Below are 27,352 nucleotides of genomic sequence, written 5' to 3' on the forward strand. Positions count from 1 at the left end.
GACGTGCGTCTGTGGAGAAGAGGCTTGCTCAGTGATTGTCTCGAGGGTCCCACCGGTTTAGTCACTTGCAGGGTTCTCGAGCCTCTTCACGACCGTCACCATGGAGGTGTCGCCACTACAGGTACAGCTCGCGGGAGGGGCGCGTCGCGGAGCCTCAGCGCGTCCCGGCATCTCTCCGGCTGCCCGTGAGAGAGAGGCGTCTGGGTCGTAGTCCGGCCGCCGAGGGCTGGGCGTGGGTTTTCCGCGTCTACTCGGGTCCCCTGGGCTCGGCGTGATCGCGAAGAGACTGAAACCTTTTTCTGGTGCAAGTAGTGAAGTATTGTCGGCTGTACTGGCTTCTAGGGTGCGGCGTTGTGTTTCAGTTTCTAGAGATTCATTTGGTCCCGGTGTAGGTCGATGGCATCGTGGTCCGCATGTAGCTTTACGCGGCACTGAGAGATGCTTTCCTCTCCTACCTGGGGCTGAAAATGGGATTGGACGACCCTGACCTTGGACAGTGCAGAGCAAGGAACAGGGTTCTCACTATGGAGCCGGCAGGTCCGAGATGCTCAAAATACGTCCCTCCTGTGTTTAAAACGTTAACGTGTCCAAAGGATGGAATCCTTATCCTCCCGTACTGCTACTGTAGAATCTGTTAAGTGTCTGAGACCTGGTAGGCACTCAGTAGATACGTGTGGAGTATCTGAAAGAAGGGGGTGTGTGCTGTTGATGGCATCTAACGCATGAAAGTATTTCCATGTCAGATACACATGGCAAAATAATACGTCTGTTTAAACTGACACTTGGGGGAACCTGCTGCAGTTAACTTATATTGCCATGTTTGTACAAAACTATGCCAGCTCCATTGATACCTACCAAAAGGCTGTGCGATTTGTTTTGGTGTGTGTAAGCAGACCACTACGATAGGTATTTTGTTTCTGGTTTCTGATAAACCTATGATTCAAAATCCCTTTTCTTTAATTTTTTAAAAAATTGCTAGCCTGTAAATGAAAATATGCAAGTCAGCAAAACAAAGAAAAATGAAGATGCTAAGAAAAGATTGTCTATTGAAAGAATCTATCAAAAGAAAACACAACTGGAACATATCCTGCTCCGCCCAGACACCTACATTGGCTCTGTGGAATCAGTGACCCAGGTAAAATCAGGCTAATTAAGTGTAGTTAAGATGAATACTTTTCCAGGTTAATTTTCTATATTTCATGTACTTTGTCTTCTGGAACTGGCCTAAGCTATCATCTACATTGTCATACTAATTCAGAAGACTTTACAGTAACCATGATAATAAAACAAAGTAGATATATAAAGTAACCGTATTTCTTTTTCTTATTTCCAGCAAATGTGGGTTTATGATGAAGATATTGGCATTAACTATAGGGAGGTCACTTATGTTCCTGGTTTGTACAAAATCTTTGATGAGATTCTAGGTAAGTATATTCTTAATACAAAGATCTAATGGTCAGATGTGAGAAGTATTATTCATAGCAAAAAACAGTTGGCAAAGGTTAGACAGTCTGCTGGAATCTAGGAAGTTGAGTTCTTAGAAACAGTCCTATGAATAAAAATTGCTAAATGAATACCTCATCAATGTTACTCCTGCACTGCTTGAGACTTTTTTCTTTTTATATCTTAGAGGTAAAGAGTGTTTTCTAAAATACTTTAAGTTTTTACAAATGTGTATTTTCTTTCAGTCAATGCTGCAGACAACAAACAAAGGGACCCAAAAATGTCTTGTATTAGAATCACAATTGACCCGTAAGTCTCCTGCTTAGTCTTTTGTTTTTTTTGTAGCACCCTGTTGCTGTTAATTGCATTTACTTGATTTATAGTAAAGTTGAGCTTTTTTTTAATGGGATTTTGCAAAAGTGCAGAAAGGTAGAGTGCTAAAATGAACAATCTAGATAGCTACCATCTAGATCCAACAGTTGTCAACACTTTGCCATATTGTGTACCATCTATATTTTTTAATCATTTCAAAATGAATTATAGACATTATAACACTTTATCTCTAAATATTTCAATAAACATCTCCAATAAGTTCTCTAAGTATTCCAGAGTCTATAGCTATAACTTTTTCTCATGATGCTATTCAAACAGTAAACCAGCAGATGGTGATAAAGAATAATTTGATCTAACATTTCTGCTTATAAATGTCCTTTTGTGGGTAGTCAGGGTGTAGCTTCCCTTTGTTATTATCCTATTCAGTTATAACATAAACTATACTTTAGATTCTTTTTGGGAAATGTGTTAATGATGTGCTTGAGTGCTCCTAAGGACTTGATGCCATAGTCTTTTAAAAAATATTAAGCTAGTTTTAAACTACGTGTCAGAGAGGGCAATGGCACCCCACTCCAGTACTCTTGCCTGGAAAATCCATGGATGGAGGAGCCTGGTAGGCTGCAGTCCATGGCGTCGCTAGGAGTCGGACACAACTGAGCGACTTCACCTTCACTTTTCTCAACTGAGCGACTTCACCTTCACTTTTCTCAACTGAGCGACTTCACCTTCACTTTTCTCAACTGAGCGACTTCACCTTCACTTTTCTCTTCCATGCATTGGAGAAGGAAATGGCAACCCACTCCAGTGTTCTTGCCTGGAGAATCCCAGGGATGGCGGAGCCTGGTGGGCTGCTGTCTATGGGGTCACACAGAGTTGGACACGACTGAAGCGACTTAGCAGTAGCAGCAGCAAGCTACATGTAATAAGAACCATAGTGTGTGTCGTTAGAACTAAAATATAAGTCCGAATAAATTTTGAATATTTTATTGGTGAGCAGGGACGTTTACAATTGATAATGCGCTTTCATATTTGTTTTGCCAGTGTGCTTTGTCAGGTGGGAAAGCTAAGGGAGCTGGGACAGTGCAGATGATCCTCTTAAAAGCGGTATAATAATATTGTTTCCAAATTTTGTCCTTTTCTTTCCATTGGGCATAAGTCATTTCCCTTTGTTTATCCTAACATTTTAAAGCTTCATATTTTTTCAGTATTATCAGTGTCTGCCCAGGTGTTGGAAAAGGATTGATTTTTTTTTTTCCTTTTGGCTCCTATTTCATGAGTGTTAGGAACTACGTGTGCTGAATTTCAGAAGGTATATATATAAAGAGTCATAAAGAAATTGAGACGTGTGTTTTAGAGACAATGGAATTTAAATATGAAAAGAATTAAGCACTAGCTTAACATCTGTTTTACAAAAAAAGAATTCAATCTTCTTTTCTTAGGGAAAACAATTTAATTAGTATATGGAATAATGGAAAAGGTATTCCTGTTGTCGAACACAAAGTTGAGAAGATGTATGTCCCAGCTCTTATCTTTGGACAGCTCCTAACTTCTAGCAACTATGATGATGAAGAAAAGAAAGTAACAGGTAGAGTATTGAGGAAAATAAAAAACACATTTGTTGCTGAAAAAATACATCTTTTCAAAGATTGTGGCCTAAAGGTTAAAAATATGGGAGTAAATCTCTATAATTAAATAGCATTGCCAGTGATTAAGAAATAAAGCTGTAAATGAGATAAGAACAATTAAATCACATTTTATATTTATTTGCCCAGGTGGTCGAAATGGCTATGGAGCCAAACTGTGTAACATATTCAGTACCAAATTTACTGTGGAAACAGCAAGTAGAGAATACAAGAAAATGTTCAAACAGGTAAGTAAATGAGTATCTTGTGCCTTGATTATAAATTATGCTATAGCAATAATAATTATAAAATAGTGGCATTAATGGTTTAACATAATTTATAATCTATTAAATCATGGGAGAGGGAAAGTGAAGTTGCTCAGCCGTGTCTGACTCTTTGTGACACCACAGACTGTAGTCTACCACGCTTCTCCATCCATGGTATTTTCCAGGCAAGAGTACTGAAGTGGGTTGCCATTTCCTTCTCGAGGGGATCTTCCCCACCCAGGGATCAAACCCGGGCCTCCTGCATTGCAGGCAGACGCTTTACCCTCTACCTTGAGCCACTAGGGAAGCTCATAGAAAGTTACTCATAAACGTATATTAGGGGAGTTGGGGGGTGGGAGTTGGTTTGGTTGAGTGTGTGGTTTTCTTTTTTTAGGACTTGTAAATTTGTGTTATTTAATTCTAGTTTGTGAGATAACTTGAATTTTTTTCTCTCTATTCTTTATTTCCATAGACATGGATGGATAACATGGGGAAAGCTGGTGAGATGGAACTCAAGCCCTTTAGTGGAGAAGATTATACATGTATTACCTTCCACCCTGATTTGTCCAAGTTTAAAATGCAAAGCCTAGACAAAGATATTGTTGCACTGATGGTTAGAAGAGCATATGATATTGCTGGATCCACTAAAGATGTCAAGGTCTATCTCAATGGAAATAGGCTTCCAGTAAGTATTTTACTGAATGTAGGCAATGAGGTACTTTGTGTGACCATCATCAAAAGCAAAGTTGATTTTTTTTTCCTCCCATTTGTTTTTCTTAGCACTTCTCAGATATGTTCTGTAAAGAAAACATAATGCCACATTTTAAAAAAATCAGTTAACTTATTTTAAGTTCACTGAAGTCTTTCTCAAAGAATCTTCTAACTAAATCCTTTTGTGTCCTTTAATGACCATCCTCTTATACATATCAGTGAACACCGTTTCATTAGTTTTGAAAAATCTTTATAACCTACTTTTTCATTTACTTAAAAAAAATTAATACTATTATTTTTTAGGTGAAAGGATTCCGTAGCTATGTAGATCTGTATCTGAAGGATAAGGTAGATGAAACTGGCAATCCATTGAAAGTTATCCATGAACAAGTAAACCACAGGTGGGAAGTATGTTTAACAATGAGTGAAAAAGGCTTTCAGCAAATTAGCTTTGTCAACAGCATTGCTACTTCCAAGGTAATTTTATTTTTGAATTATCAATCATGATTTATATTTACATATTTCATATAAGTATTCTTGTTTTAAATATATAAAATGAACTTGAATATTTGGCTACCTTGGCATCAAGGGAACTAAATTAGCTTTTAAAATGTTTGATTATTATTACAATTTTGAGGGTAATGGATTTACAGTTTGGTATTTTTCCTCATTAGGGTGGCCGACATGTTGATTATGTAGCTGATCAGATTGTGACTAAACTTGTTGATGTTGTGAAGAAAAAGAACAAGGGTGGTGTTGCAGTAAAAGCACATCAGGTACAATACTTTAACACTGTTCTTTCTTGAAAGTCAAGGAAGAAGCAAAAGTCTATAAATAAAGCATGAGTAAATTTTTAGTAATTTACTGTCAATTTTTGCTGCAGGTAAAAAATCACATGTGGATTTTTGTGAATGCCTTAATTGAAAACCCAACCTTCGACTCCCAGACAAAAGAGAACATGACTTTACAAGTCAAGAGCTTTGGATCAACATGCCAGCTGAGTGAAAAATTCATCAAAGCTGTGAGTACTTGGAAGGAAATAAACGATAGAAGCATCTTCCTTTATTTTCCATTGCCCTTCTCAACTCTGCAGAAACCAAAATTCCTCCCACATGTCTTCTCTCCCTGAAAAGGAAATTAAAAAAACAACCCTTACCGCTTACCAACTCTTACCAAGCCCTTAATTATCATCTATATGACATCTCTGTTTATTTGGCCATTACATGTCACCAGTTCAGATCACTTCTGAATTTATCTCATCTAACTAGTTACCAAGCACTGAATGCCTTAAGTTGCTCTCAGCGGACACATCCAAAACTGAATCAGTTCTCTCCATACTCACTAATCGCCATTCATGGAACTTCCCCACCCTCAAAAAACAAAACTATGTCCTGTTTTAGTCAAAGGCTCCAACCAACTGTTAGGTTGCATAAACCTGAATTCCTTAATTCAGCCTACAAGACCCTGCCGTTTCCAACCTTATCTCAGTACCACTTTTCCCACATTACCTAAGTCTCACTCCTACTGGCTTTAAATTACTCAAAAACAGAGTACTCTTTCCCTCTTTAGAGCTTTTTCACATTTCGGGCAGAGGGATTACCTTGCCTGAAACGCTTTTCACTTGGCTGACTACTTTTAGGTCTTAACTGTCATTTCTTTAGGAAAACCTTTACTTTATATTCATTTCCCTAAAAATTTGTTCCCATAAGACACTGGCCATATATTATTATACATGATATGCTTTCCACTTATCTCTTCATACTGTAATCGCTCATTTTATTTCTGTCTTCCTTGTTGTACCAAACTCCTTTAGGACAAGGACTACAGCTAATTTGTTTTAACCACTAGATCTCCACATGGAGCTCAGTGCCTGGCACCATATAAGTATGTAGTCAGTAAATATTGAATGAAAACCCAAAGGAACCAGCTGCCTCAATAGTGATAATCTGAGACAGGAAAATGTGCCACATCCTGCCCATTTTTGTGGGAATTCATTTGTATTCCATATTTCTGACAGAACTCTTTTTCCCTAACATGAATCTTCTCATTTTCAGGCGATTGGCTGTGGTATTGTAGAAAGTATACTAAATTGGGTGAAATTTAAGGCCCAAATCCAGTTAAACAAGAAGTGTTCTGCTGTAAAACATAACAGAATCAAAGGAATTCCCAAACTTGATGATGCCAATGATGCAGGTACATATTTAATGTTTCCAAAGTTTAAATCTTATACTTATTTGATTTGATTCATTGACAGCATACTGTGGGTATTTTTCCCTTGACACTTAATATTCAACAGAATATTTGTACTTTGTTAAAAATCAGCCAGTTCCCTGTTACTGAACACTTGGGTCATTTATGTTTTTAACTGTTAAAAATAGTTTTGAAATGATTATTTTGGTGTATAAAACAAGAATGTTTATACAGTAGTCTTCTCAACCTTCCTAAGTCCCTGGCTATCTCTGAAAAATAAAATGACAGACATTAACAGGAAAAAAACAAGTGTATTTATTTAATATAGTTTCATGTGACCTGAAAATTTGTAAGGAAGTGAAAACCCAAAAAAATGGTTAAACTTAAGTGATTTTATGCTAGCTTTGATGAAGAATGCAAAGTTCTGGAAAGATATGATAGGACAGTGATTATTAGCTGATTATAGTAAACCTGGGGAAACTTAGCATGGCCTTTTCATTCAGATTCTTCTTGGTGACCTTTAATCTTAGATTAAAATGTTCTTTTCTTCCGGGTTTAAGGCGAGCACCTCCTTCATGAGGATCTTATGACCTGCTTCAGGAGAGAAGTTTAGGGGAGAGATCAGAGAGATATTCTTGCTTCTACTAAAGTTTTCTTTTCTCAAAACTCCCTGAGCTTAATAAGATAATGTGCCAAGGTGCCATATTTTAGAGGCATGTCCTAAACCTCATTACCCACAAAATATGTTAAATGTAATATGATCAAGCAAATGTTTGGCAACAGTATAATCATCATGAAAGATTAGTCTAGGAAACTAAGACTTTATTAACTTACAAACTTTAGTTAAACTATAAGTCCAATTACTTAACTCTATTTCACTCTCAAGCCAACTTGTTATGAATTGTAAGTTATTTGTGTTTTATCACATGTCTGAATTAGTATATTTGAGGTTGGACTAAATATGCTAATATTTATTTATTTTAGGAGGCCGAAACTCTACTGAGTGTACACTTATCCTGACAGAGGGAGACTCAGCTAAAACTTTGGCTGTTTCAGGCCTTGGTGTGGTTGGGAGAGACAAGTATGGGGTTTTCCCTCTTAGAGGAAAAATACTCAATGTTCGAGAAGCTTCTCATAAACAGGTAGAGTATATAAAAACTATCTTCAGAATCTAAGCTTATATTTCACCCCCTTATTGGGAGGATATAAGATATATATAAGATTTTAAAATATATTTTAGTTTGTCGTTATTTTAGAAAATTGTGTATAATGTAGCATATCTTAACAGATCTTTCTGACTTAGTAAAGTATAGGCTGCTGCTAATAACTCAAAAATACTGGAATTCCAAAAAATCCAAGCAACGTATACTGTTATAATTCTTTGTTCCTTTAAAGTTTGTAAATAAAATCTTACCTTTTTGTCTATATGTCCGTTTCAGATAATGGAAAATGCTGAAATTAACAATATAATTAAGATTGTGGGTCTTCAGTACAAGAAAAACTATGAAGATGAAGATTCACTGAAGACTCTACGTTATGGAAAGATAATGATTATGACAGATCAGGTCAGAATTAAACATGTCTTATTGTTGCATTGCTTTTCTGCCATGAAAGGATATTATTTATCTTTAGTCCACATCTAATAAGATATGTTTCTATTTTATGCATATTATATAATACAGGTTAAGTGAGTCTAAATTTGAATAGCTTTTTTTTTCTTTAATCCCCACAGAAAAACTTTTGAGAAATTGCCAGTATGTCAGTCACAATTTTTTTTAGTTTCTAAGCAAATCTTTTGTGTTTTGGCTTTCCAAATATTTCTAGGACCAAGACGGTTCCCATATCAAAGGCTTGCTGATTAATTTTATCCATCACAACTGGCCCTCTCTTCTGCGACATCGTTTTCTGGAGGAATTTATCACTCCCATTGTAAAGGTATACTGATTTCTAAGGTACCATAATGGATATTTGAAGGCTCTACTCCTCAACCCTGGATACACATATAACCTCAGTGATGTGTGATGGTATGCAGGGAACCCAGCAGTGTGGAAAGCCATAGCAATGTGTTTTTTTTACCTCAGGTGTCTAAAAACAAACAAGAAATGGCATTCTATAGCCTTCCTGAGTTTGAAGAATGGAAGAGTTCTACACCAAATCATAAAAAATGGAAAGTCAAATATTACAAAGGTTTGTACTGAAACTCACATAGAACTTCTCATTTTGTTATATACCATTGTACAGGTTTATATGGAGTAACTTGGTGTTCTTGCTTTTGTAGGTTTGGGTACCAGCACATCAAAGGAAGCTAAAGAATACTTTGCAGATATGAAAAGACATCGTATCCAATTTAAATATTCCGGTCCCGAAGATGATGCTGCAATCAGCCTGGTGAGTTTGAGTGTATTTCACAAATACATTCTGGTTTTAGAGGGGCTTCCCAGGTGGAGCAGTAGTAAAAAAAAAATTGCCTGCCAATGCAGGAGATGCAAGAAACATGGGTTCCATCCCTGGGTCGGGAAGATCCCCTAGAGAAAGAAATGGCAGCCCACTCCAGTATAGTTGACTGGAAAATCCCATGGACAAGGGAGCCTGGTGGGCTACAGTCCATTGGGTTGCAGAGTCAGACACAACTGAGCACATACACACACTGGTTTTAGAAATCAGTGTTTTAACTAGTCAACTGAAACATTTAATTTTTCATGTAATAAAATGTTCTATAAAATAGATGATTTTCAGTACACATATTCCAAAGAAAGGAATCAGGTATTTTAGAAACTGAGTTATGGTTTGTTAGTTTTTTCTAGAAAAAATATTTTGGTATCTGTTAGTGCCAGTAACATCTTTTTTACCTTCTAATTTGTAGGCCTTTAGCAAAAAGCAGACAGATGATCGAAAGGAATGGTTAACTCATTTCATGGAAGATAGAAGACAACGAAAGTTACTTGGCCTTCCTGATGTAAGAAAATTTTAAATATATCCCACAAAATGTACTATTTACTGACCTTTTAGAATTGATAGTATAGCAAATTAAGGCTACTAAATAAATGTTTCAGTAAAAAAGTTAATAGATAACTACTTATAAATATCCTTATTTAATGATTGCTGCATAGATGTATTAGACCTGAAAGAAACTACAAAGTCAATAAACTTTTTTCCTAATTGTACAGCAAATAAATTTGCTTTGTCTTTAAAACATAAAATACTTTATAATTCTTTGTTTTTGAAAGACTTTAAGAATTAGCATAGAAATGATAATGCTTTGTTTTATTTTTGCATTAAGCATTGTTAAGACCAGTGATGTTTTTTATCTTAAACTAGATCATTTAATACTCTCTTTGGTTCCTCAGGATTATTTGTATGGGCAAGCTACCACATATCTGACATACAATGACTTCATAAACAAGGAACTTATCCTGTTTTCAAATTCTGATAATGAAAGGTCTATCCCATCTATGGTGGATGGTGAGTTCTATTTTTACCATAAGATGGAAATCAATGCCTAGAAATGATTAAATTAATGATATTAATATTTGCACGTCTTTCATTTTGAAGGTTTGAAACCAGGTCAGAGAAAGGTTTTGTTTACATGTTTCAAACGGAATGACAAGCGAGAGGTGAAGGTTGCCCAGTTAGCTGGGTCAGTAGCTGAGATGTCCTCTTATCATCATGGTGAGGTAAACACATTATCTATAATGTTTCTGGAAAGCATTATAGCAGAAATACCTGCAAAGTCATTCTCCAAACAGTTGGTGAAAGTATAAGCTGGTACATCCATAGTAGAGAATAATTTGGTGAAATATATCAAACTATAAAATTGTTTATTTTGTAACTTAATCTGATTATAAAAATAATGTGCCTATAATGGGCTTCCCTGATGGCTCAGAGGCTAAGGAATATGTCTGCAATGCAGGAGACCCACATTTGATCCCTGGTTTGGGAAGATCCCCTGGAGAAGGGAATGTCTAAAACAAGGCTACTATAATCAAAAGATATGCAAGGATCTACATTCAAAGATATTAATATTTAGTAATGTTTGCTATAACTTTGTTATGCCAAAATTTAGACATGGAAAGTGTCCATCAAATGGAAAATTATTATAAATTATGACATCTGTACATGGAATCTGTGATATAAGTGATAGGTGGGGCTTCCCTGGTGGCTTAGAGGTAAAGAATCTGCCTGCCAATGCCGGAGACACGTGTTCGATCCTTGGGTCAGGAATATCCCCTGGAGAAGGAAACGGTATTCTTCAACCCACTCCAGTATTCTTGCCTGGGAAATCCCATGGACAGAGGAGGAGCCTGGCAGGCTAGAGTCCATGGGGTCACAAAAGAGTCAGACATGACTTAGCAACAACAACATATCTATAGGTACTAACACTGAAGAACATAGTGAGGGAAAAGAAAAGAAGACCAGAATAATAATATACTCCAAACTGTTATCTTTGGTTATCCCTGGGAATGGGAAAGGGCAGTTTTCTAATTTTTCATATATGTCTGAATTGATTGCCTTTATACAAACATACATCTGTTCGTTTTTTATTTTGAAATTGGTTTTTTGCATTTATTATATAAAACATTTTTAAAGAATAAGATTTCCTGTAAGTTTCTAGATTTTTAAAGAGATGATTGTCTTGCTTGTTGCTTCAAATCAAAATATAGTAGGTACTTTGTAGATGTTCACCTAGTAAATATTTGTTTAATGCTTACTGTGTACAGAGTATACAAAATTAAATCATATATATTCTCTACCTTTAACATATAATCACAGTTAAGCCAGAGGGCTACCACACATGTGCACATACACTCACACAACTATAGAGTGAAACGTGCTAGAATAGAAAGGAGTAGTGTTTAACACAGAGGAGGAAATACTTCATTCTGCAGAGGGTGAATGGAGGAGCTGTGCCTTCAGGGTTAAGACTTGATAGAAATTGCTGGAAGGCAAGCAATTTCTGAACTAGGGGCCAGAAGTCTTAGGTTTACGTACTACGTCTGCCATGTATTTATCTTGGAAAAGCCAGTAAACATCTACACTTCATAAAACCTTACAGGATTATAGTGAAATATAGTCTTAACAATAGACATGTTATTATTGAGGCTATGGATGAGACTAATGAATCTTTTTTCCCCCAGATGTCACTAATGATGACCATTATCAATTTGGCTCAGAACTTTGTGGGCAGCAATAATCTGAACCTTTTGCAGCCCATTGGTCAGTTTGGTACCAGGTTGCATGGTGGCAAGGACTCTGCTAGTCCTCGATACATCTTCACAATGCTCAGGTGGGTATGCTTCCGATTTTTAGTAAATTGTCATTTCCAATTTTGAAGTCTTGTGAGTTAGTTGACCAAAAACAGAAAAATTCAGTTAATCAGAAAATGGATTTTTGATGCAAATGTTTGCATTCTTAATTGTTTTAAACTAGCTCATTAAAGTTTAGTCTACTCTTTGCAATGAGTAGAAAATCAAAATTCTATTTCAGTTTGATAGCTTAGCCTTTATATCCCTTAAAATGTTGTTTCCTTGCCAAACTATAAATGTTTTACTCTTGTTTCTTTTTATTTTCTTCTCTTTTCTTCCATCTAGAGCTGTGGTTATCAACCAGGGTAGATTTCACCCTTGAGGGGACATATGGCAATGTCTGGAGACATTTTTGATTGTCATGACTAGGGGAGCCATGCTATTGGCATCTAGTGAGGCCAGGGGTATTGCTGAACGCTCTGTAATGCACAGGACAGCACTTGCACAGCACAGAACTATCTGACCCAGTAGTGCCAAGATTAAGAAACTCCGATATAGAGTTTAAGCCAGAGTCAAGATAAGAACTTAATTCTTCTTAAATACCAAAGTGGAAATACTGCTTCCTTTACAAGTCTGTGGAAAGTACATTATGATTGGTCAATTTTCAACTGTCATCTTATTCATTCTTTCAACAGCATAGGGCATAATTAATAATTCCATCCCTGAGCCTCTTTTTTTCTCTATTTGTCCTCCAGGACACTAGGCTGTTGGTTCTTCTCCTTATTAGTCTTCTTCACTGGGTCCTTCTCATCTTCCCAACCTCCAAATTATGGCCGGCCCTGGGGCTTCTTCATCTGATCTCTTTCTACTAACTATACTGCCTTCCCATCCAGGGATGATATCTCATGCATCCAGTCTCAGCTCCAGCCCTGGCCTCTAAATTTCATGTCCCTCTCAGCTTTTACTACTTGGATGTCTAATAAATATCTCAAACATAAGTTCAAAACTACACTCTTAGTCCCTGTCTCAGTAAATGAAATACCATCCTCCTAATTCTCAGGCTAAAAATTTGGAGTTACCTTTGACTTGTTTTCTCTACACTTGCATCCAGTTCATCAGCAAGTCCTGGGGACTCTGAACTGGAAAAATACTTAGTCACCCCATTCAATATATAGACTAGTATAGTCTACCACCCTTCTTTCTGTTGGCAGTAGATTAACTTTTTTAATAGGTTACTCGAGTTCAAAACCTTCCAACTTTTTAAAAAATATTTATTTATTTGGCTGTATCAGGTCTTAGTTGTCACATGCAGAATCCTTGTTGCAGCACATGAGCTTCTCTTTAGTTGTGGTGCATGGACTCTAGAGTGTACGGGCTCATTAGCTGCCTCACAGCATATGGGATCTTAGTTCCCCGACCAGGGATCAAACCCATGTCCCCTGCATTGGAAGGTGGATTCTTAGCCACTGGAATAACTTCTTCATTCAGAAAAAAATTAGAGCTTTATTTTAGCAAGCCAGACCCTATATGATCTGTGCTCCCCGTCCCCATGTCTTGATTCCATCTCATACTATCTCTTCTTCAAACACACCTGGCCTCTTTGCCTATAATCAAAGAGGCCAAGCACACTCCCTCAGTGCCTCTGACTTACTGGTACCTCTGTTTGCTGTATGTACACTTTCTCTCAGTTTCTTCTGTGCTCAAATATTATCCTATCAGAAAGGGCTTAGCATTCCTTAGCAGCCCCTCAACCAATTTTAGGTACTTTATCTATTTAATATTTACCATACCACCTGACAAAATGTACATTCATTGGCTGTACTACTAGAGTATCTACCTGTACTGAGTTCCTTAAAGACTGAGACTTAATATCTGTAGTGCTTGACATATATGTAGAAAATACTCTAAATAATATTGGTAAATGAATATTAACAGGTAAAGCCAAGGTAGTTTTTATGTATATATCTGAAATAACACATGTTCTTTCCATGAAAGTTGTATCACAGCCAATATTTTTCTAAAACAACATTCTTTGTTTTCTCTTTAGCCCTTTGGCTCGGTTGTTATTTCCAGCAAAAGATGACCATACATTAAAGTTTTTATATGATGACAACCAGCGTGTTGAGCCTGAATGGTATATTCCTATTATACCCATGGTGTTGATAAATGGCGCTGAAGGAATTGGTACTGGGTGGTCCTGCAAAATCCCCAACTTTGATGTTCGTGAAGTTGTGAATAACATCAGACGTTTGATGGATGGAGAAGAACCTTTGCCAATGGTAACTATTCTGTGGACTAAGAACCTTAGTTTTCCTCTGGTTTCAATTCAGCAGATGATGTAGCTAAAGAGCATAAAAATTTATTTATTGCTTAATGTTAGATTTACTGTTTAATGCTGTTGGGATTTGTTTTAGTATCACATTTCGAAAACATTCTTTTTTTAAATACCAATTTAGCTTCCAAGTTACAAGAACTTCAAGGGTACTGTTGAGGAGCTGGCTCCAAATCAATATGTGATTAGTGGTGAAGTGGCTATTCTTAATTCTACAACCATTGAAATCTCAGAGCTTCCCATCAGAACGTGGACCCAGGTAAGTAAGGATTTCTTTTTTGATTTCTGTGATGGGGAAACATTTTTTATACTAACGTATGTTGAATACACAGGAGCCTAAGTTTTAGAAACTTACAAAAGGATTCTTTCTTTTAGACATATAAGGAACAGGTTCTTGAGCCCATGTTGAATGGCACTGAGAAGACACCGCCTCTCATAACAGATTATAGGGAATACCACACAGACACCACTGTGAAGTTTGTTGTGAAGATGACTGAAGAAAAGCTGGCGGAGGCAGAGAGAGCTGGACTACACAAAGTCTTCAAACTCCAAACTAGTCTCACATGCAACTCTATGGTATGTCCTGTTTTATGATAAACGTGTTTCCATGTATATTACAGGTTAATATCAATTTTTAAAGGATGTCTTAGGCTACTTTTACATTTTCAAAGAATGAGGTCATTCCTTTAAAACCATTAAAGTTTAGCCAATTTATCTACTGTTGACTCTAATCTTGTTTTTTCTTTTCTAGGTCCTCTTTGACCATGTAGGCTGTTTAAAGAAATACGACACAGTTTTGGATATTCTAAGAGACTTCTTTGAACTCAGGCTTAAATATTATGGATTAAGAAAAGAATGGCTTCTAGGAATGCTTGGTGCTGAATCTGCTAAACTGAATAATCAGGCTCGCTTTATCTTAGAGAAAATAGATGGCAAAATAATCATTGGTATGTTTCTGGACCGATAACTGCCTGTACTAAAATTACAATCTTGCCTCACTTCTTTTAAACAGTTTTGGTAAGAGGAATAATAGGGAGGGAGGACAAAATCCATTTATTTCTGCTGGTTCCATGTGTGTCTTTCATATATCTAAATAAGCATTTATGGTTTAAAAGAGATAGCTTAGCTTTTCCTAGACTGAGCATCTTGAGAAATCAGAAATTAGTTAACATTCCCTGGTGGCTCAGACGGTAAAGTGCCCACAATGCGGGAGACCCGGGTTCAATTCCCGGGTCGGGAAGATCTCCTGGAGAAGAAATGGCAACCCACTCCAGTACTCTTGCCTAGAAAACTCCATGGATGGAGGGGCCTGGTGGGCTACAGTCCATGGGGTCACAAAGAGTCTGACAGAACTGAGTGACTTCACTTTCGCTTTAGACAGAAGAGAATGGAGAGCTAGAAGAGGTCCCTGTGTAAACTGATTGATAACAGCAGAGAGAAGTCTGATAGAAAAACCAAAAAGGAAGGAGGATTTTAAATGGATTATATTATAAGTAAATTGTATACCCAAGACTGAAAGTCCTGTCTAAGGGAATTTTAAGACATTCCAGAAGCAACAAAATCAAAGTTTAAGTATTAACCAGGAATAAAACAGTTTTGACTAAAGTTAGAAGCCTCAGCTCTGGCCAGGATTAACTAAAAAAGCCAGGTAACTATGGGTTGTAGTAGCAAGTACCAACACATGACAACACAAGTTACATAGTGATCACAGGATAATTTTCTAATGGTACACAAAAATGTTTAGTTTAATAGTTACATATTCATGGGTCTTTTAAAATACTATAACAGTGCATCTCAGTCCCCTAATTTTACAGATACTACCGCTTAAGACAAAGCTAAATAAATAATATTGGGTATGACTCAAAAATAAAAAGTAAAGATTATATTTAGTTGACTAGAATTTAGGAAATACTAGAGACTGTCCAGGCTTCTTGAAGAGTTAATATAGAAGGCCTAAAGGTGTGATTTATGTCAAGTTAATTGGCACTTAGAACCTCACTATATCACAGCTAGTAACATTCAGTATCCCTCAAAGTCTAATAAATTGACTATAGTAGACACTGAGAAGGGGGTACTATAGAAAAAAGGGAACAAATGCATTGTAAGGGGCCATAATCAAGAGAAATCAATGTTTGGATGGTGGCACTAAGAACTTACCTGCTCGAGTGTTGAAATGAAAAGAACAGAGTATAATTGAGGTTGATATTTATCAGAAATAAAGGTTTTGATTGTCTTCTGTTATGATTAGATCACAACCTCATATATGATTTGACTGCCCCCTTGTGGTAATTTATATTTATCAGTGGTTTAGGGAGAAGACTTGGTGTCCACCAGGATGTACAAATTTATGCAAAAAGACCTTATAAGTTCCAGTTTTAATCTTTTGACTTAATATGGTAAAAACTTTATCCTTTCCTAAAATATTGCTCAAAACTACTGTCTCTGTGTTCACATTTGTTTAAATAGAAAATAAGCCTAAGAAAGAGTTAATTAAAGTTCTGATTCAGAGAGGATATGATTCGGATCCTGTGAAGGCTTGGAAAGAAGCCCAGCAAAAGGTAATTTCTTGGTTAGCATTTTCTATGTTATTAGAGATTGTGTACAATCTAATGTCTATATTTCACATTTCCTATTAAAGATACATTTTAATTTCTTGTTTAGGTTCCGGATGAAGAAGAAAATGAAGAAAGTGACAGTGAAAAGGAAACTGAAAAGAGTGACTCTGCAACAGATTCTGGACCTACCTTCAACTACCTTCTTGACATGCCTCTTTGGTATCTAACCAAGGAAAAGAAAGATGAACTGTGCAAACTAAGAAATGAAAAAGTGAGTTGTTGCTGGATAGTACATGTTGCTTGGTTGTATTCTAATGGTGAAAGAAAATTGTGGGCTTTGGGAAAATGCTGTTTATGCACATAAATTAACTCTTAATTTTCTGACTGTCTTATGAAGGAGCAAGAGCTAGAAACATTGAAGAGAAAGAGTCCATCAGATTTGTGGAAAGAAGACTTGGCTGCTTTTGTTGAAGAGCTGGAGGTGTGTGGTTTATAATGCCCATGTTAGAATTTGTATTAATGAAATAAGCTATTCTAGCAATATACCTCGTCAGGAAATTTCACAGTTGACAATAGAAAGAATATAGGGGGCATAAGTAAATGGTACCAGGAAACACACTACCTAGAAGTTTTCACAGGAAGAGGGGAAAGGACAAAAGTTGATTTTTGACCTATTGGGAGTGAGAATTTAAATGTAGAAGAACACCAACCCAGCCCCCCAAGTAAACCTGAAAGGACAAAGACAGTTTCCTTCAGGGCTGGCTAATCAGTAGTTTAAGAAGATCCTTTGTTTCCAAATCAGTAATACTGTTTTGCAACATTATCTTTAACATAAGAAAAAGTATCTTAATTCCATAAATTAAGCTAAAATCTTTAATGTGAAGATTTATGTTATTGCACTTCAGTTTGGATGTCTAGCTTGTAATTGGTGATTGGATACATTACTGGAATCACATCCTTTCTGTTTATTTGAGTTTATAAACGTATACATTTATGTGTATGTATATGTATTTTATCCTTAATTCTGATTCCCCATTTTATCCTCAAAGGTTAAGTTGTAGAATCAAACGTAGAACTCAGTCTTTTATCTCCACTTTTCAAAGTGTGCCTTAATGTTTGAACAGCTTATCACAAATTTACCTTTGAGATGTAACAAACTGAAATCAGTTTAATCATTGCCTTTTATTCTGTCCCTAGGGATAAAGTGACATCTATGCTGTAATGTCCTTGTTAGCTTATAGACTTGCTTTCTTTTTTTTTTGATGTGACCCCATTGTATATATATATTTTTTAATTGAAGGATAATTGCTTTACAGAATTTTGTTGTTTTCCGTCAAACCTCAACATGAATCAGCCATAGGTATACATATATCCCCTCTGTTTTGAACTTCCCTCCCATCTTCCTCCCCATAGCCTTGCTTTCTTATATCCACCTTTTCTAGGTTGTTGAAGCAAAGGAGAAACAAGATGAACAAATAGGACTTCCTGGGAAAGGTGGGAAAGCAAAGGGGAAAAAAACACAAATGGTAGAAATTTTGCCTTCTCCAAGTGGAAAAAGAGTCATCCCCCGAGTGACTGAAGAAATGAAAGCAGAGGCAGAAAAGAAAATTAAAAAGAAAATTAAGGTGATACTCTTGAAAGCTTATACATAAAACACTTTAAGCATTTTTCCACTTAGAACTGAACTAATCATAGAACTTCTAATCCCGTAGTTTGGAGTTTATCAACTCATCATAACTTCCCTTACTTACGAGCCTGATTTATTTTCAATGTTTAAGTATCTTTGAAAAAGTCATACCCATACCATTATTCAGAGCTCTTAGCCAAAATAGAAAGAAAAAAAAAATCACTCTTTGACCAAATATATATTTGTATATTTGACCCTATATTATTCTGAATAATAAGTTGGCAGAATTTGACCATTTTTGTTGTGCGGTCTTTTAGAGTGAAAATACTGAAGGAAGCCCTCAAGAGGATGGAATGGAAATGGAAAGCCAAAAACTGAGACTGGAAAAGAAACAGAAAAGAGAGCCAGGTATTGAAACATCTTAAGAAAAATGATGTAGAGTTGAGATTAAATTCTGTTTGTTACCTAGTATGTTCCACATAGATATTCAGAAGTTCTTCTTGAGGTCCATGAAGGACTATATCTGAAATTCCCTATCTTTTTCCTTGGTATTTGATTTTTGTAATGAAATACTTTATTGGGCTCTGAAGAAAATGCTCAGTTTGTTAAGTTTCACTTTCTAGCTGGTTATAAGGTTTTAATATATATAACATCAGTTCAGTCGCTCAGTCGTGTCCGACTCTTTGCGACCCCATGAATTGCAGCACACCAGGCCTCCCTGTCCATCACCAACTTCCGGAGTTCACTCAGACTCACATCCATCGAGTCAGTGATGCCATCCAGCCATCTCATCCTCTGTCGTCCCCTTCTCCTCCTGCCCCCAATCCTTCCCAGCATCTGAGTCTTTTCCAATGAGTCAACTCTTCGCATGAGGTGGCCAAAGTACTGGAGTTTCAGCTTTAGCATCAGTCCTTCCAGTGAATACCCAGGACTGATATCCTTTAGAATGGACTGGTTGGATCTCCTTGCAGTCCAAGGGACTCTCAAGAGTCTTCTCCAACACCACAGTTCAAAAGCATCAATTCTTCCACTCTCAGCTTTCTTCACAGTCCAACTCTCACATCCATACATGACCACTGGAAAAATCATAGCCTTGACTAGACAGGCCTTTGTTGGCAAAGTAATGTCTCTGCTTTTGAATATGCTGTCTAGGTTGGTCATAACTTTCCTTGTCCAAGGCGTAAGCGTCTTTTAATTTCATGGCTGCAGTCACCATCTGCAGTGATTTTGGAGCCCCAAAAAATAAAGTCTGACATTGTTTCCACTGTTTCCCCATCTATTTGCCATGAAGTGATGGGACCGGATGCCGTGATCTTAGTTTTCTGAATGTTGAGCTTTAAGCCAACTTTTTCACTCTTCTCTTTCACTTTCATCAAGAGGCTTTTGAGTTCCTCTTCACTTTCTGCCATAAGGGTGGTGTCATCTGCATATCTGAGGTTATTGATATTTCTCCCGGCAATCTTGATTCCAGCTTGTGCTTCTTCCAGCTCAGCGTTTCTCATGATGTACTCTGCATAGAAGTTAAATAAGCAGGGTGACAATATACAGCCTTGACGTACTCCTTTTCCTATTTGGAACCATATTCATATATAAAGTTTCTTGAAGACAGTCACCACATCTTAGTCATGTTGTTTTATCCCCAGAGTTCAGCACTGTACCTGGGATATACTTAACACTCACTCAGTAAATTAAATAGAAATAACAACTCTAACCATTTGTTTATGCCTTTATTGAATATCTACTTATTTTTAACATCTTCATTGAGCTGTTTTAACATACTCATATGCAAGATTCACTCATTTAAAGTGTACCATTCGGTGATTTTAGTATACTCAGTTTTAGAACAGTTTCTTGCCCTGCAAAGAACACTGTACCCATTAATGGTCACTCTCCATTTTCTCCCAACTCCCCCTTCCCCCAGGCAACCACCAATCTACTTTCTGTGTCTAGATTTGTCTATTCTGGACATTTTATATGAATGGAATCATGTAATATTTTCCTTTGTGGCTGACTTCTTCACTTAACATAATGTTTTCAAGGGTCAGCCATGTAGTAACATGTATCAATACTTCATTCTGTTTTGTTGCCAAATAGTTTTTCATTGTATGAATATACCACATTATATTTATTTGGTCATCAGCTGATATTTGGATTGTTTCCACTTTCTTTGGAGAAGTGTCTGTTCAGATCCTTTGCCCATTTTTTACATTGGGTTATTTGTCTTTTTATTGTTGAGTTAGTTGGAAGAGTTCTTTATATTCTAGATGCCAGATCTTTATCAGATATATGATTCTCAAATATTTTCTGCCAGCCTGTGAAATATCTTTTCATTTTCTTGATGGTGTCCTTTGAAGCACAATTTTTAATTTTGATGAAGTCTAATTTATCTTTTTCTAATGTTGCTCATATTTTTGGTGTCATATCTAATCTTTTGCCTAAGGAATTCCCTGGCAGTCCAGTGATTAGGACTCCATGCTTTCACTGCTGAGGGCCCAGGTTTGATCCCTAGTTGGGGAACTAAGATCCTGCGAGCCCTGTGGTGTAGCCAAAAAAAGAAGAAAAGATTTATCCCTATTTTCCTCTAAGAGTTTTTAGTTTTAGCTTTTACATTTAGGTAATTTTGAAGTAAGTTGCATATGGTATAAGCAAGGGGTCCAACTTCATTCTTTTGCATGTGGATATCCAGATGACCCAGCATCATATATTGAAAAAACTTTCCCTATTGAATTGTTTTCACTTTTGCCAAAAATCTAAAGTTTATTTATGGATTCTCAACTCTATTCCATTGATTGATGTATATATCTATCCTTGAGTACCTACTTTTGATAGGTAATGTGTGCTCAGTTCTGTGGGGAGTACAAAGATGAATAAAACAAATAGAAACATTTTTTGTTGTTGTTCAGTTGACTGGTCACATCCGAGTCTTTGAGACTCCCTGGACTACAGCACTGCAGGCTTCCCTGTCCTTCACTGTCTCCCAGAGTTTGCTCAAACTCATGTCCAGATGCCATCCAACCATGTCTGTTGTCCCCTAAAGATCTTAGTGTTGAAAAAGAAGTAGTAAGAAAATGGGAGGGGGGCTCAAGAGGGAAGGGATATATATATAGTTACGGCTGATTCACATTGTTGTATGGCAGAAACCAACAACGTTGCACAGCAGTTATCCTCCAAAAAAGGAATAAAAGTATGCCGTATGTACTATGCTGTTTAAACTACCTAGCAATCAGTACTTTGGCCACTTGATGCTAGTGGCCAACTCATTAGAAAAGACCGTGATGCTGGGAAAGATTGAAGGCAAAAGGAGAAGGGGGTGGCAGAGGATGAGATGGTTAGATAGCATCACCAATTCAATGAACATGAATTTGAGCAAACTCCAGGAGATAGTGAAGGATGGGGAAGCCTGGCTGCAGTTCATGAGGTCACCAAGAGTGGGTCACAAATTAGCAACTGAACAACACAAAGCAATCAATTAGCATATAAAGCCAATGAATCAAATAAGTATTATATAATGTGCATGGGACAATGAGAAGGCCCCCTTCGCAGAGTGGGAGGGTTTATTTTGAAAAATAGTAGCAAATAGTTATATCAGATTGTGGAGAGTTAGGAAACCAGGTTGTTGGGGAGGGTGGATATGTTGGATTCAACTAGGTATATGAAGAAAGAACTAAGTAGACCAGTAGGGAGACTGTTCTTCTTATCTTTGGGCCTAAATGAGGGAAATAAATAGCAAAGGGTGGGTATGAGAGATAGTTGGGGTTAAGAATTAACAAGACTTAGTGACTTTAAACCTCCTCAACTCAGCCATTAAATCCTCCTTAAGGTTTGGGCCAAGCCATTCTTCCCTTTGCATTGTCTCCCTTGCCTTGACTTGTATAACTTATTGATCTTCCAGCTGTTCTTATGCCTTTCCCATCTCCACACTGTAGCCTACAAAACTCTTTAAAAATGCAAATCTGGTCATGTAAGTTCCCTTTTTAAAACAAAATTCTTAACAAGACCAGCCATTCTCCTCCTGACTTCTGTTTTCCAGCCATAATGGATTTCTTTCAGCTTCCTAAACGCACTGTATTTTCTCACAGAACTTTGTACGTGTTATATCCTGAACTAGAATGTTTGTCATCCATTTCCCTTCAGCTAGTTAACTCTTGTTTAAACTTCAGATCTCAGCTCAAACACCTCTTTCTTGCAAAAGCCTCATATTTATATATATATACATGCATCCATGGAAAATCCCATGAGAGGAGCCTGGTAGGCTGCAGTCCATGGGGTCGTGCAGAGTCGGACACGACTGAGTGACTTCACTTTCACTTTTCACTTTCATGCATTGGAGAAGGAAATGGCAACCCACTCCAGTGTTCCTGCCTGGAGAATCCTGGGGATGGCGGAGCTTAATGGGCTGCCGTCTCTGGGGTCGCACAGAGTCGGACATGACTGAAGCGACTTAGCAGCAGCAGCAGCACACGCATACTATTGATGCATGCCCTATGCAAACACATATACTGTGGGATTACTACTACTATGGGATTAGATGACCAAGCTATAAGCTCCTTAGCAAGGGGGACTATGTCTGTCTCCGTTCACCATTGTATTCCCAGTACTAGCACAGTTAAGTATTAGGTTGGCCAAAAAGTTCATTCAGTTAGTGACTGCTTTGTTGAATAAAGTCCTTGGTAAATAGGAAAAATATATCTTTTATTTTTACACTTTAAGCCAAATGAAGTTTTTGGGCAACCTAATATTTGAAGGATAGATGGATGATAGATGGAGAAAAGTGAGTCAGAGAATATGTAAAGATGGTTAATTCCTATCTCCTTTCCAGTTACCAAGACAAAGAAACAAACTACATTGCCATTTAAACCAATCAAGAAAGCAAAGAAAAGAAACCCCTGGTCCGATTCAGAATCAGATATGAGCAGTAACGAAAGTAATTTTGATGTCCCTCCACGAGAAAAAGAGTCACGGAGAGCAGCAGGTAAGGAAAAGTGAAGAACATGCTGCATATTCTGAAAAATTCAAACGACCTGTGTATTTCAAGATACATAATCCCAGAAATTGTTATCTTAGAGCAGTAATTAAATTTTTGAGAAATTAAGACATCTTTTCAAAGATTAAACTGAAGCTTATATCTTCAGGACATATTGTATTAATATGTGGATTAAATATTTCTCCTGTTGTCCTCTTTGATTCTTTGCATATGTATATTTTTAACAGCAAAAACCAAATTCACAATGGATTTGGATTCAGATGAAGATTTTTCAGATTTTGATGAAGACACTCAAGATGATTTTGTCCCATCAAATGCTAGTCCACCTAAGATCCAAACTTCCCCGAAGTAAGTATCCTCTCTAATAGGGATTTTAGCATGATTGTTTTTAATAGTTGATGATATATTCTTTGTTGTTTGACACATTTAGAACTGGTCGTCAGGATGTTTTGTTTTATTTTATTCTAGACATAGTAACAAAGAACTGAAGCCACTGAAGAGTGCCTCATCAGGTATGTATTTAAGTAAAAATTGTGAGATGTCTGCTTTACTGGACACTCAGGTCCACCTGGCTTCTAACCCAGACTATATTATCCAAGTCCTGTCTTTGAAAATAAATGTGGGTTCTTGTTAGTATTACATTGATATTGGTCATTAGATTTAGTTTTGCACATGAATAAGTTCTCCATTTAATATATTAAAAGTAACCATGTGCTTGCCAGGTACTGTGCTAGAGATACAAAAAATAACTTTGCTGATGAAGAACCCAGAAATTAGAACAAAGTTATAAAAGTGTGTTTGAAATATTCCAGAAAAGTCACAAACATGGTGTTTGAATAGGAATTCAGAGCAGGGACAAAGCACGGATTTTTGTGTATTGCTTATATGTACTACTTTCCTTTCCATTTGAAGTAACAGAGCTTGATGCTGATGATACTGAGGATAATGCACCACCTCCTCCAAGCTCTCCTGCTGCAGATTTCCCAGCTGTAACTGAAACCATAAACCCTGTTCCTAAAAAGAATGTGACAGCAAAGAAGACAGCAGCAAAAAGTGAGCCTCAGTCTTTGAATTGGGTAATATTGGGATTAACTAACTGGCTTCTAGAAGTCAACTTCAAATTTTTATTCTCCAAATTTACTATAGGTATTAAAATAAAGACCTTGTCTAAATGAAAACAAATCCTTAGATCTTTATAATCAAAATTGCTAGTCAGAAGATTTTTAAAAAGTGTTTCTCAAAATGCCAGGTGTTATCCTAACTAGTCATACCTATGACAGGGATGGGACTTAGAAACAGTTACAAACACTTAATATGAAGCCTATAACTACAAAAAAAATCAGATACTTAAGAATATTTCAATTCTCTTATGCATTTTCGTCTCGATTGTTGTCTTTTCCTATGTTAAATATAAGCGGAAAACAAGTTGCTAAAGAAAGTTCACTGTGGAAACAGTTCAGCTAAGAGTGACCATGATGAATGCCTGTCTTACAGGTCAGCCCTCCACCTCCACTATAGGCACCAAAAAAAGGGCTGCACCAAAAAAAACCAAAAAGGATCCAGACTTGGATTCTGATGTCTCTAAAAAGCCTAATGCCCCCAAAACCAAGACTCGCCGCAAAAGGAAGGCGTCCTCCTCTGATGATTCCGACTCTAATTTTGAGAAACTGATCTCCAAAGCAGTCACAAGCAAGGTACTTGTTCTAGTCGGTCCTTTCACTGTAGGTTTTTTTTTTCCCACTGAAAAAAGTTACTGTGAAACACGTAATCAAGCTTTGCTGCTAATAATTTGGCTCATTTTTAAGAAAATAAATGTAAATCCATTACCCTTGTACTCTATGTAGTTTAGCTGTAAAACAGCTAAATGTCACTAATCAGTCAATGAGAGGTTTGCCTTTGGTCTGTTTCTTACTGCTTGTTAGAAGGTGGAAAATTCCTTGAGTTGTAGTCTGTTGGTATATTTTTTGCATTGAAATTCTACTGTCCGGTTGATACTGGAAATTATTTGCACTGTTCTTTTTTAGAAACCCAAGGAGGAAAGTGATGATTTCCATCTGGACTTGGACTCAGCTGTGGGTTCTCGGGCAAAATCTGTAAGAACAAAGAAACCTATAAAGTACCTTGAAGAATCAGATGAAGATGATTTCTTTTAAAATGTGAGGTGACTATTTTAAGTAATGATCTTAAAGTTAGGTAAATGTCTCAATTTCCTCCCCTCTGAATTTAGTTTGGGGAAGGCAGTTTTAGTTCAGGACCATTAAAGTGAAGTATGTAGAGCCCAAGTGTCCTTTATCTCTGTGTAATACTGTATAATACTGTGACCATCTCGTGGACAGTGTTTTGTTTTCTTCTCTGCTTTGTATATGTATTTAGTCTGTTTTCTTGTCTTTTAAAGTGTGATTTTAGGTTCTCCTGGCCTCTCGGGATAGTTGTGTGGTAACTTTAGCATAATGTAGTTTGACAGTTCATTAAGCTAAAATTGGAGCCCTTTGACATAAAAGTTTCTACTCTGCCTACTTTCAGTAAATATGAGATAGAGCATGATTAGTTCTCTGTTTTATCTTAGTTTTATAAGTAATTTTCCATCAGATAGAACTCTATGTAGTTCCAGTTCCAAATACTCACTCAGCCTTTTATATGCTGAATTTTTAAGCAGTGAAAAATTGTTCATATTCTTCATATCCTTTTGAATAACAGCAGAAACCGTCAATAAAATGAAGAAAATTAGATCCTAAGTTGTGATTATCTCAACACTTGACTTGTCCTCTCAGATTGCAAAGGAGTCAGGAACAATATTCTCAAAGAATATTGATACTATACTCAGCAGTGAGCTTTTATATCCATTTTGGGAAATCTCCATAATTTTCCATTTATAAACTTTTCAAGACCTTCCTGCATTCATTACATGTGTGTGACTTGAGTGATGTTAATGTTTTTGTAAATATTTACTATGTTTTTCTATTTAGCTTAATTCCAACTATTTTGTACTTTAATAAAATGTTGTAAACATTGCAACCCTTGATTGTTGCCCTTATTTCACCCTGCACTACACTCTTTTCCTTAGTCTGAAATATATCCTCTTCACTTTTCACTATAAAATAGCTTTGAGAACTATTCTCATCATTTTCTGATGTCCCTCATATAACTCCTGGCCACAGTGATAGTTCTAAGAGAAAGGCACCATGACTAACAGCCAAGCAGATTTTTCCCTGAGCTTTTAAACATGGGTGCTAAATTCATCTCTTCCACACTCAAAAGGTGTTGACCCTCCATCAATAAATAGCTTTAAATATAAATTTCGACTCCCTACTTTAATATTTTGATAATCCAGTCAACTGCTTGATGATGTCAGTAAATTATATTGGGGCAATTGGCTAATCATTTATGGGGGGAAAAAATGTTAGAAAGGCCCAACCCCTTCTCATCTTACAGGAAAGTTAAACTCAGACCTTTTCCCCCCTCCCCCACCCCCATGGCACACATTATGCAGGATCCCAGTTCCCTAACCAGGGATCAAACCCGTGCTTCCTGCATTGGGAACTGAGAGTCACCCACTGGACCACCAGGGAAATCCTTCACATAGACTATTTATTAAGTATCAAAAACAAAACTGAAGGGACTTCCTGGTGGTCCAGTGGTTAAAAACTTACCTGCCAGCGCAGGGGACCTGAGTTCGATCCCTGGTCCAGGAAGATCCCACAAGCCACGGAGCAACTTAAGCCCGGGCACCACAGCTATGAAGCCCACCCACTTAGAGCCTGTGCTCCACAAGAGAAGCCACTGCAATGAGTAGCTCCTACTTGCCTCAACTAGAGAAAACCCAAGAGTAGCAATGACCCAGTACAGCCATAATTTTTTTTTTTTAATTAAAGAAGTACTAGAAGGAAAGTCTTGAGTTACAGAAGGATAGCCATCCTAAACACATCCCCGAGGGTGGCGTTGTCCAAAGAATGGAAAATGAGCCCTTTTATCAGAACCTGAACAAAAAAAAAAGGTCAAGCTCTTTTTGTCGCAGTTCTCACCTTAAGAAATTGGAGAAGGGGACG

General features: G+C 37.0%; 1 protein-coding gene across 1 annotated transcript; it reads left to right on the plus strand.

Annotated features, from left to right (window-relative positions):
* On the plus strand, positions 1-26,321 carry TOP2A (DNA topoisomerase II alpha). Its single transcript, XM_086357770.1, has 35 exons — positions 1-121; positions 980-1,135; positions 1,334-1,424; positions 1,689-1,752; positions 3,216-3,361; positions 3,549-3,646; positions 4,137-4,349; positions 4,679-4,852; positions 5,050-5,151; positions 5,259-5,396; positions 6,430-6,568; positions 7,550-7,707; positions 8,005-8,130; positions 8,390-8,500; positions 8,647-8,752; positions 8,844-8,953; positions 9,429-9,521; positions 9,913-10,027; positions 10,118-10,239; positions 11,701-11,849; positions 13,856-14,087; positions 14,265-14,399; positions 14,516-14,716; positions 14,892-15,087; positions 16,607-16,698; positions 16,802-16,966; positions 17,093-17,176; positions 18,138-18,320; positions 18,640-18,730; positions 23,142-23,294; positions 23,534-23,654; positions 23,775-23,818; positions 24,219-24,359; positions 24,801-25,000; positions 25,331-26,321. Exons 1-35 carry the CDS (start codon positions 101-103, stop codon positions 25,457-25,459), a joined length of 4,599 nt encoding a protein of 1,532 aa, XP_086213896.1. The 5' UTR covers positions 1-100; the 3' UTR covers positions 25,460-26,321.
* The last annotated feature ends 1,031 nt before the right edge of the window (positions 26,322-27,352 follow it).

This window comes from Bos grunniens, chromosome 19, assembly GCF_055505025.1.
Source record: "Bos grunniens cultivar Pamir isolate PY7600 chromosome 19, Bosgru_T2T1.0, whole genome shotgun sequence".
NCBI lineage: Eukaryota > Metazoa > Chordata > Mammalia > Artiodactyla > Bovidae > Bos > Bos grunniens.

Excerpts from the sequence above, each read along its gene's own strand:
- TOP2A (XM_086357770.1), top strand. The coding sequence starts at position 101 with ATGGAGGTGTCGCCACTACAG. Across the intron at positions 8,753-8,843 it reads GAAAGTCAAATATTACAAAG|GTTTGGGTACCAGCACATCA; the intron begins GTTTGTACTGAA and ends TTGCTTTTGTAG. Across the intron at positions 14,088-14,264 it reads GAGAAGAACCTTTGCCAATG|CTTCCAAGTTACAAGAACTT; the intron begins GTAACTATTCTG and ends ATACCAATTTAG.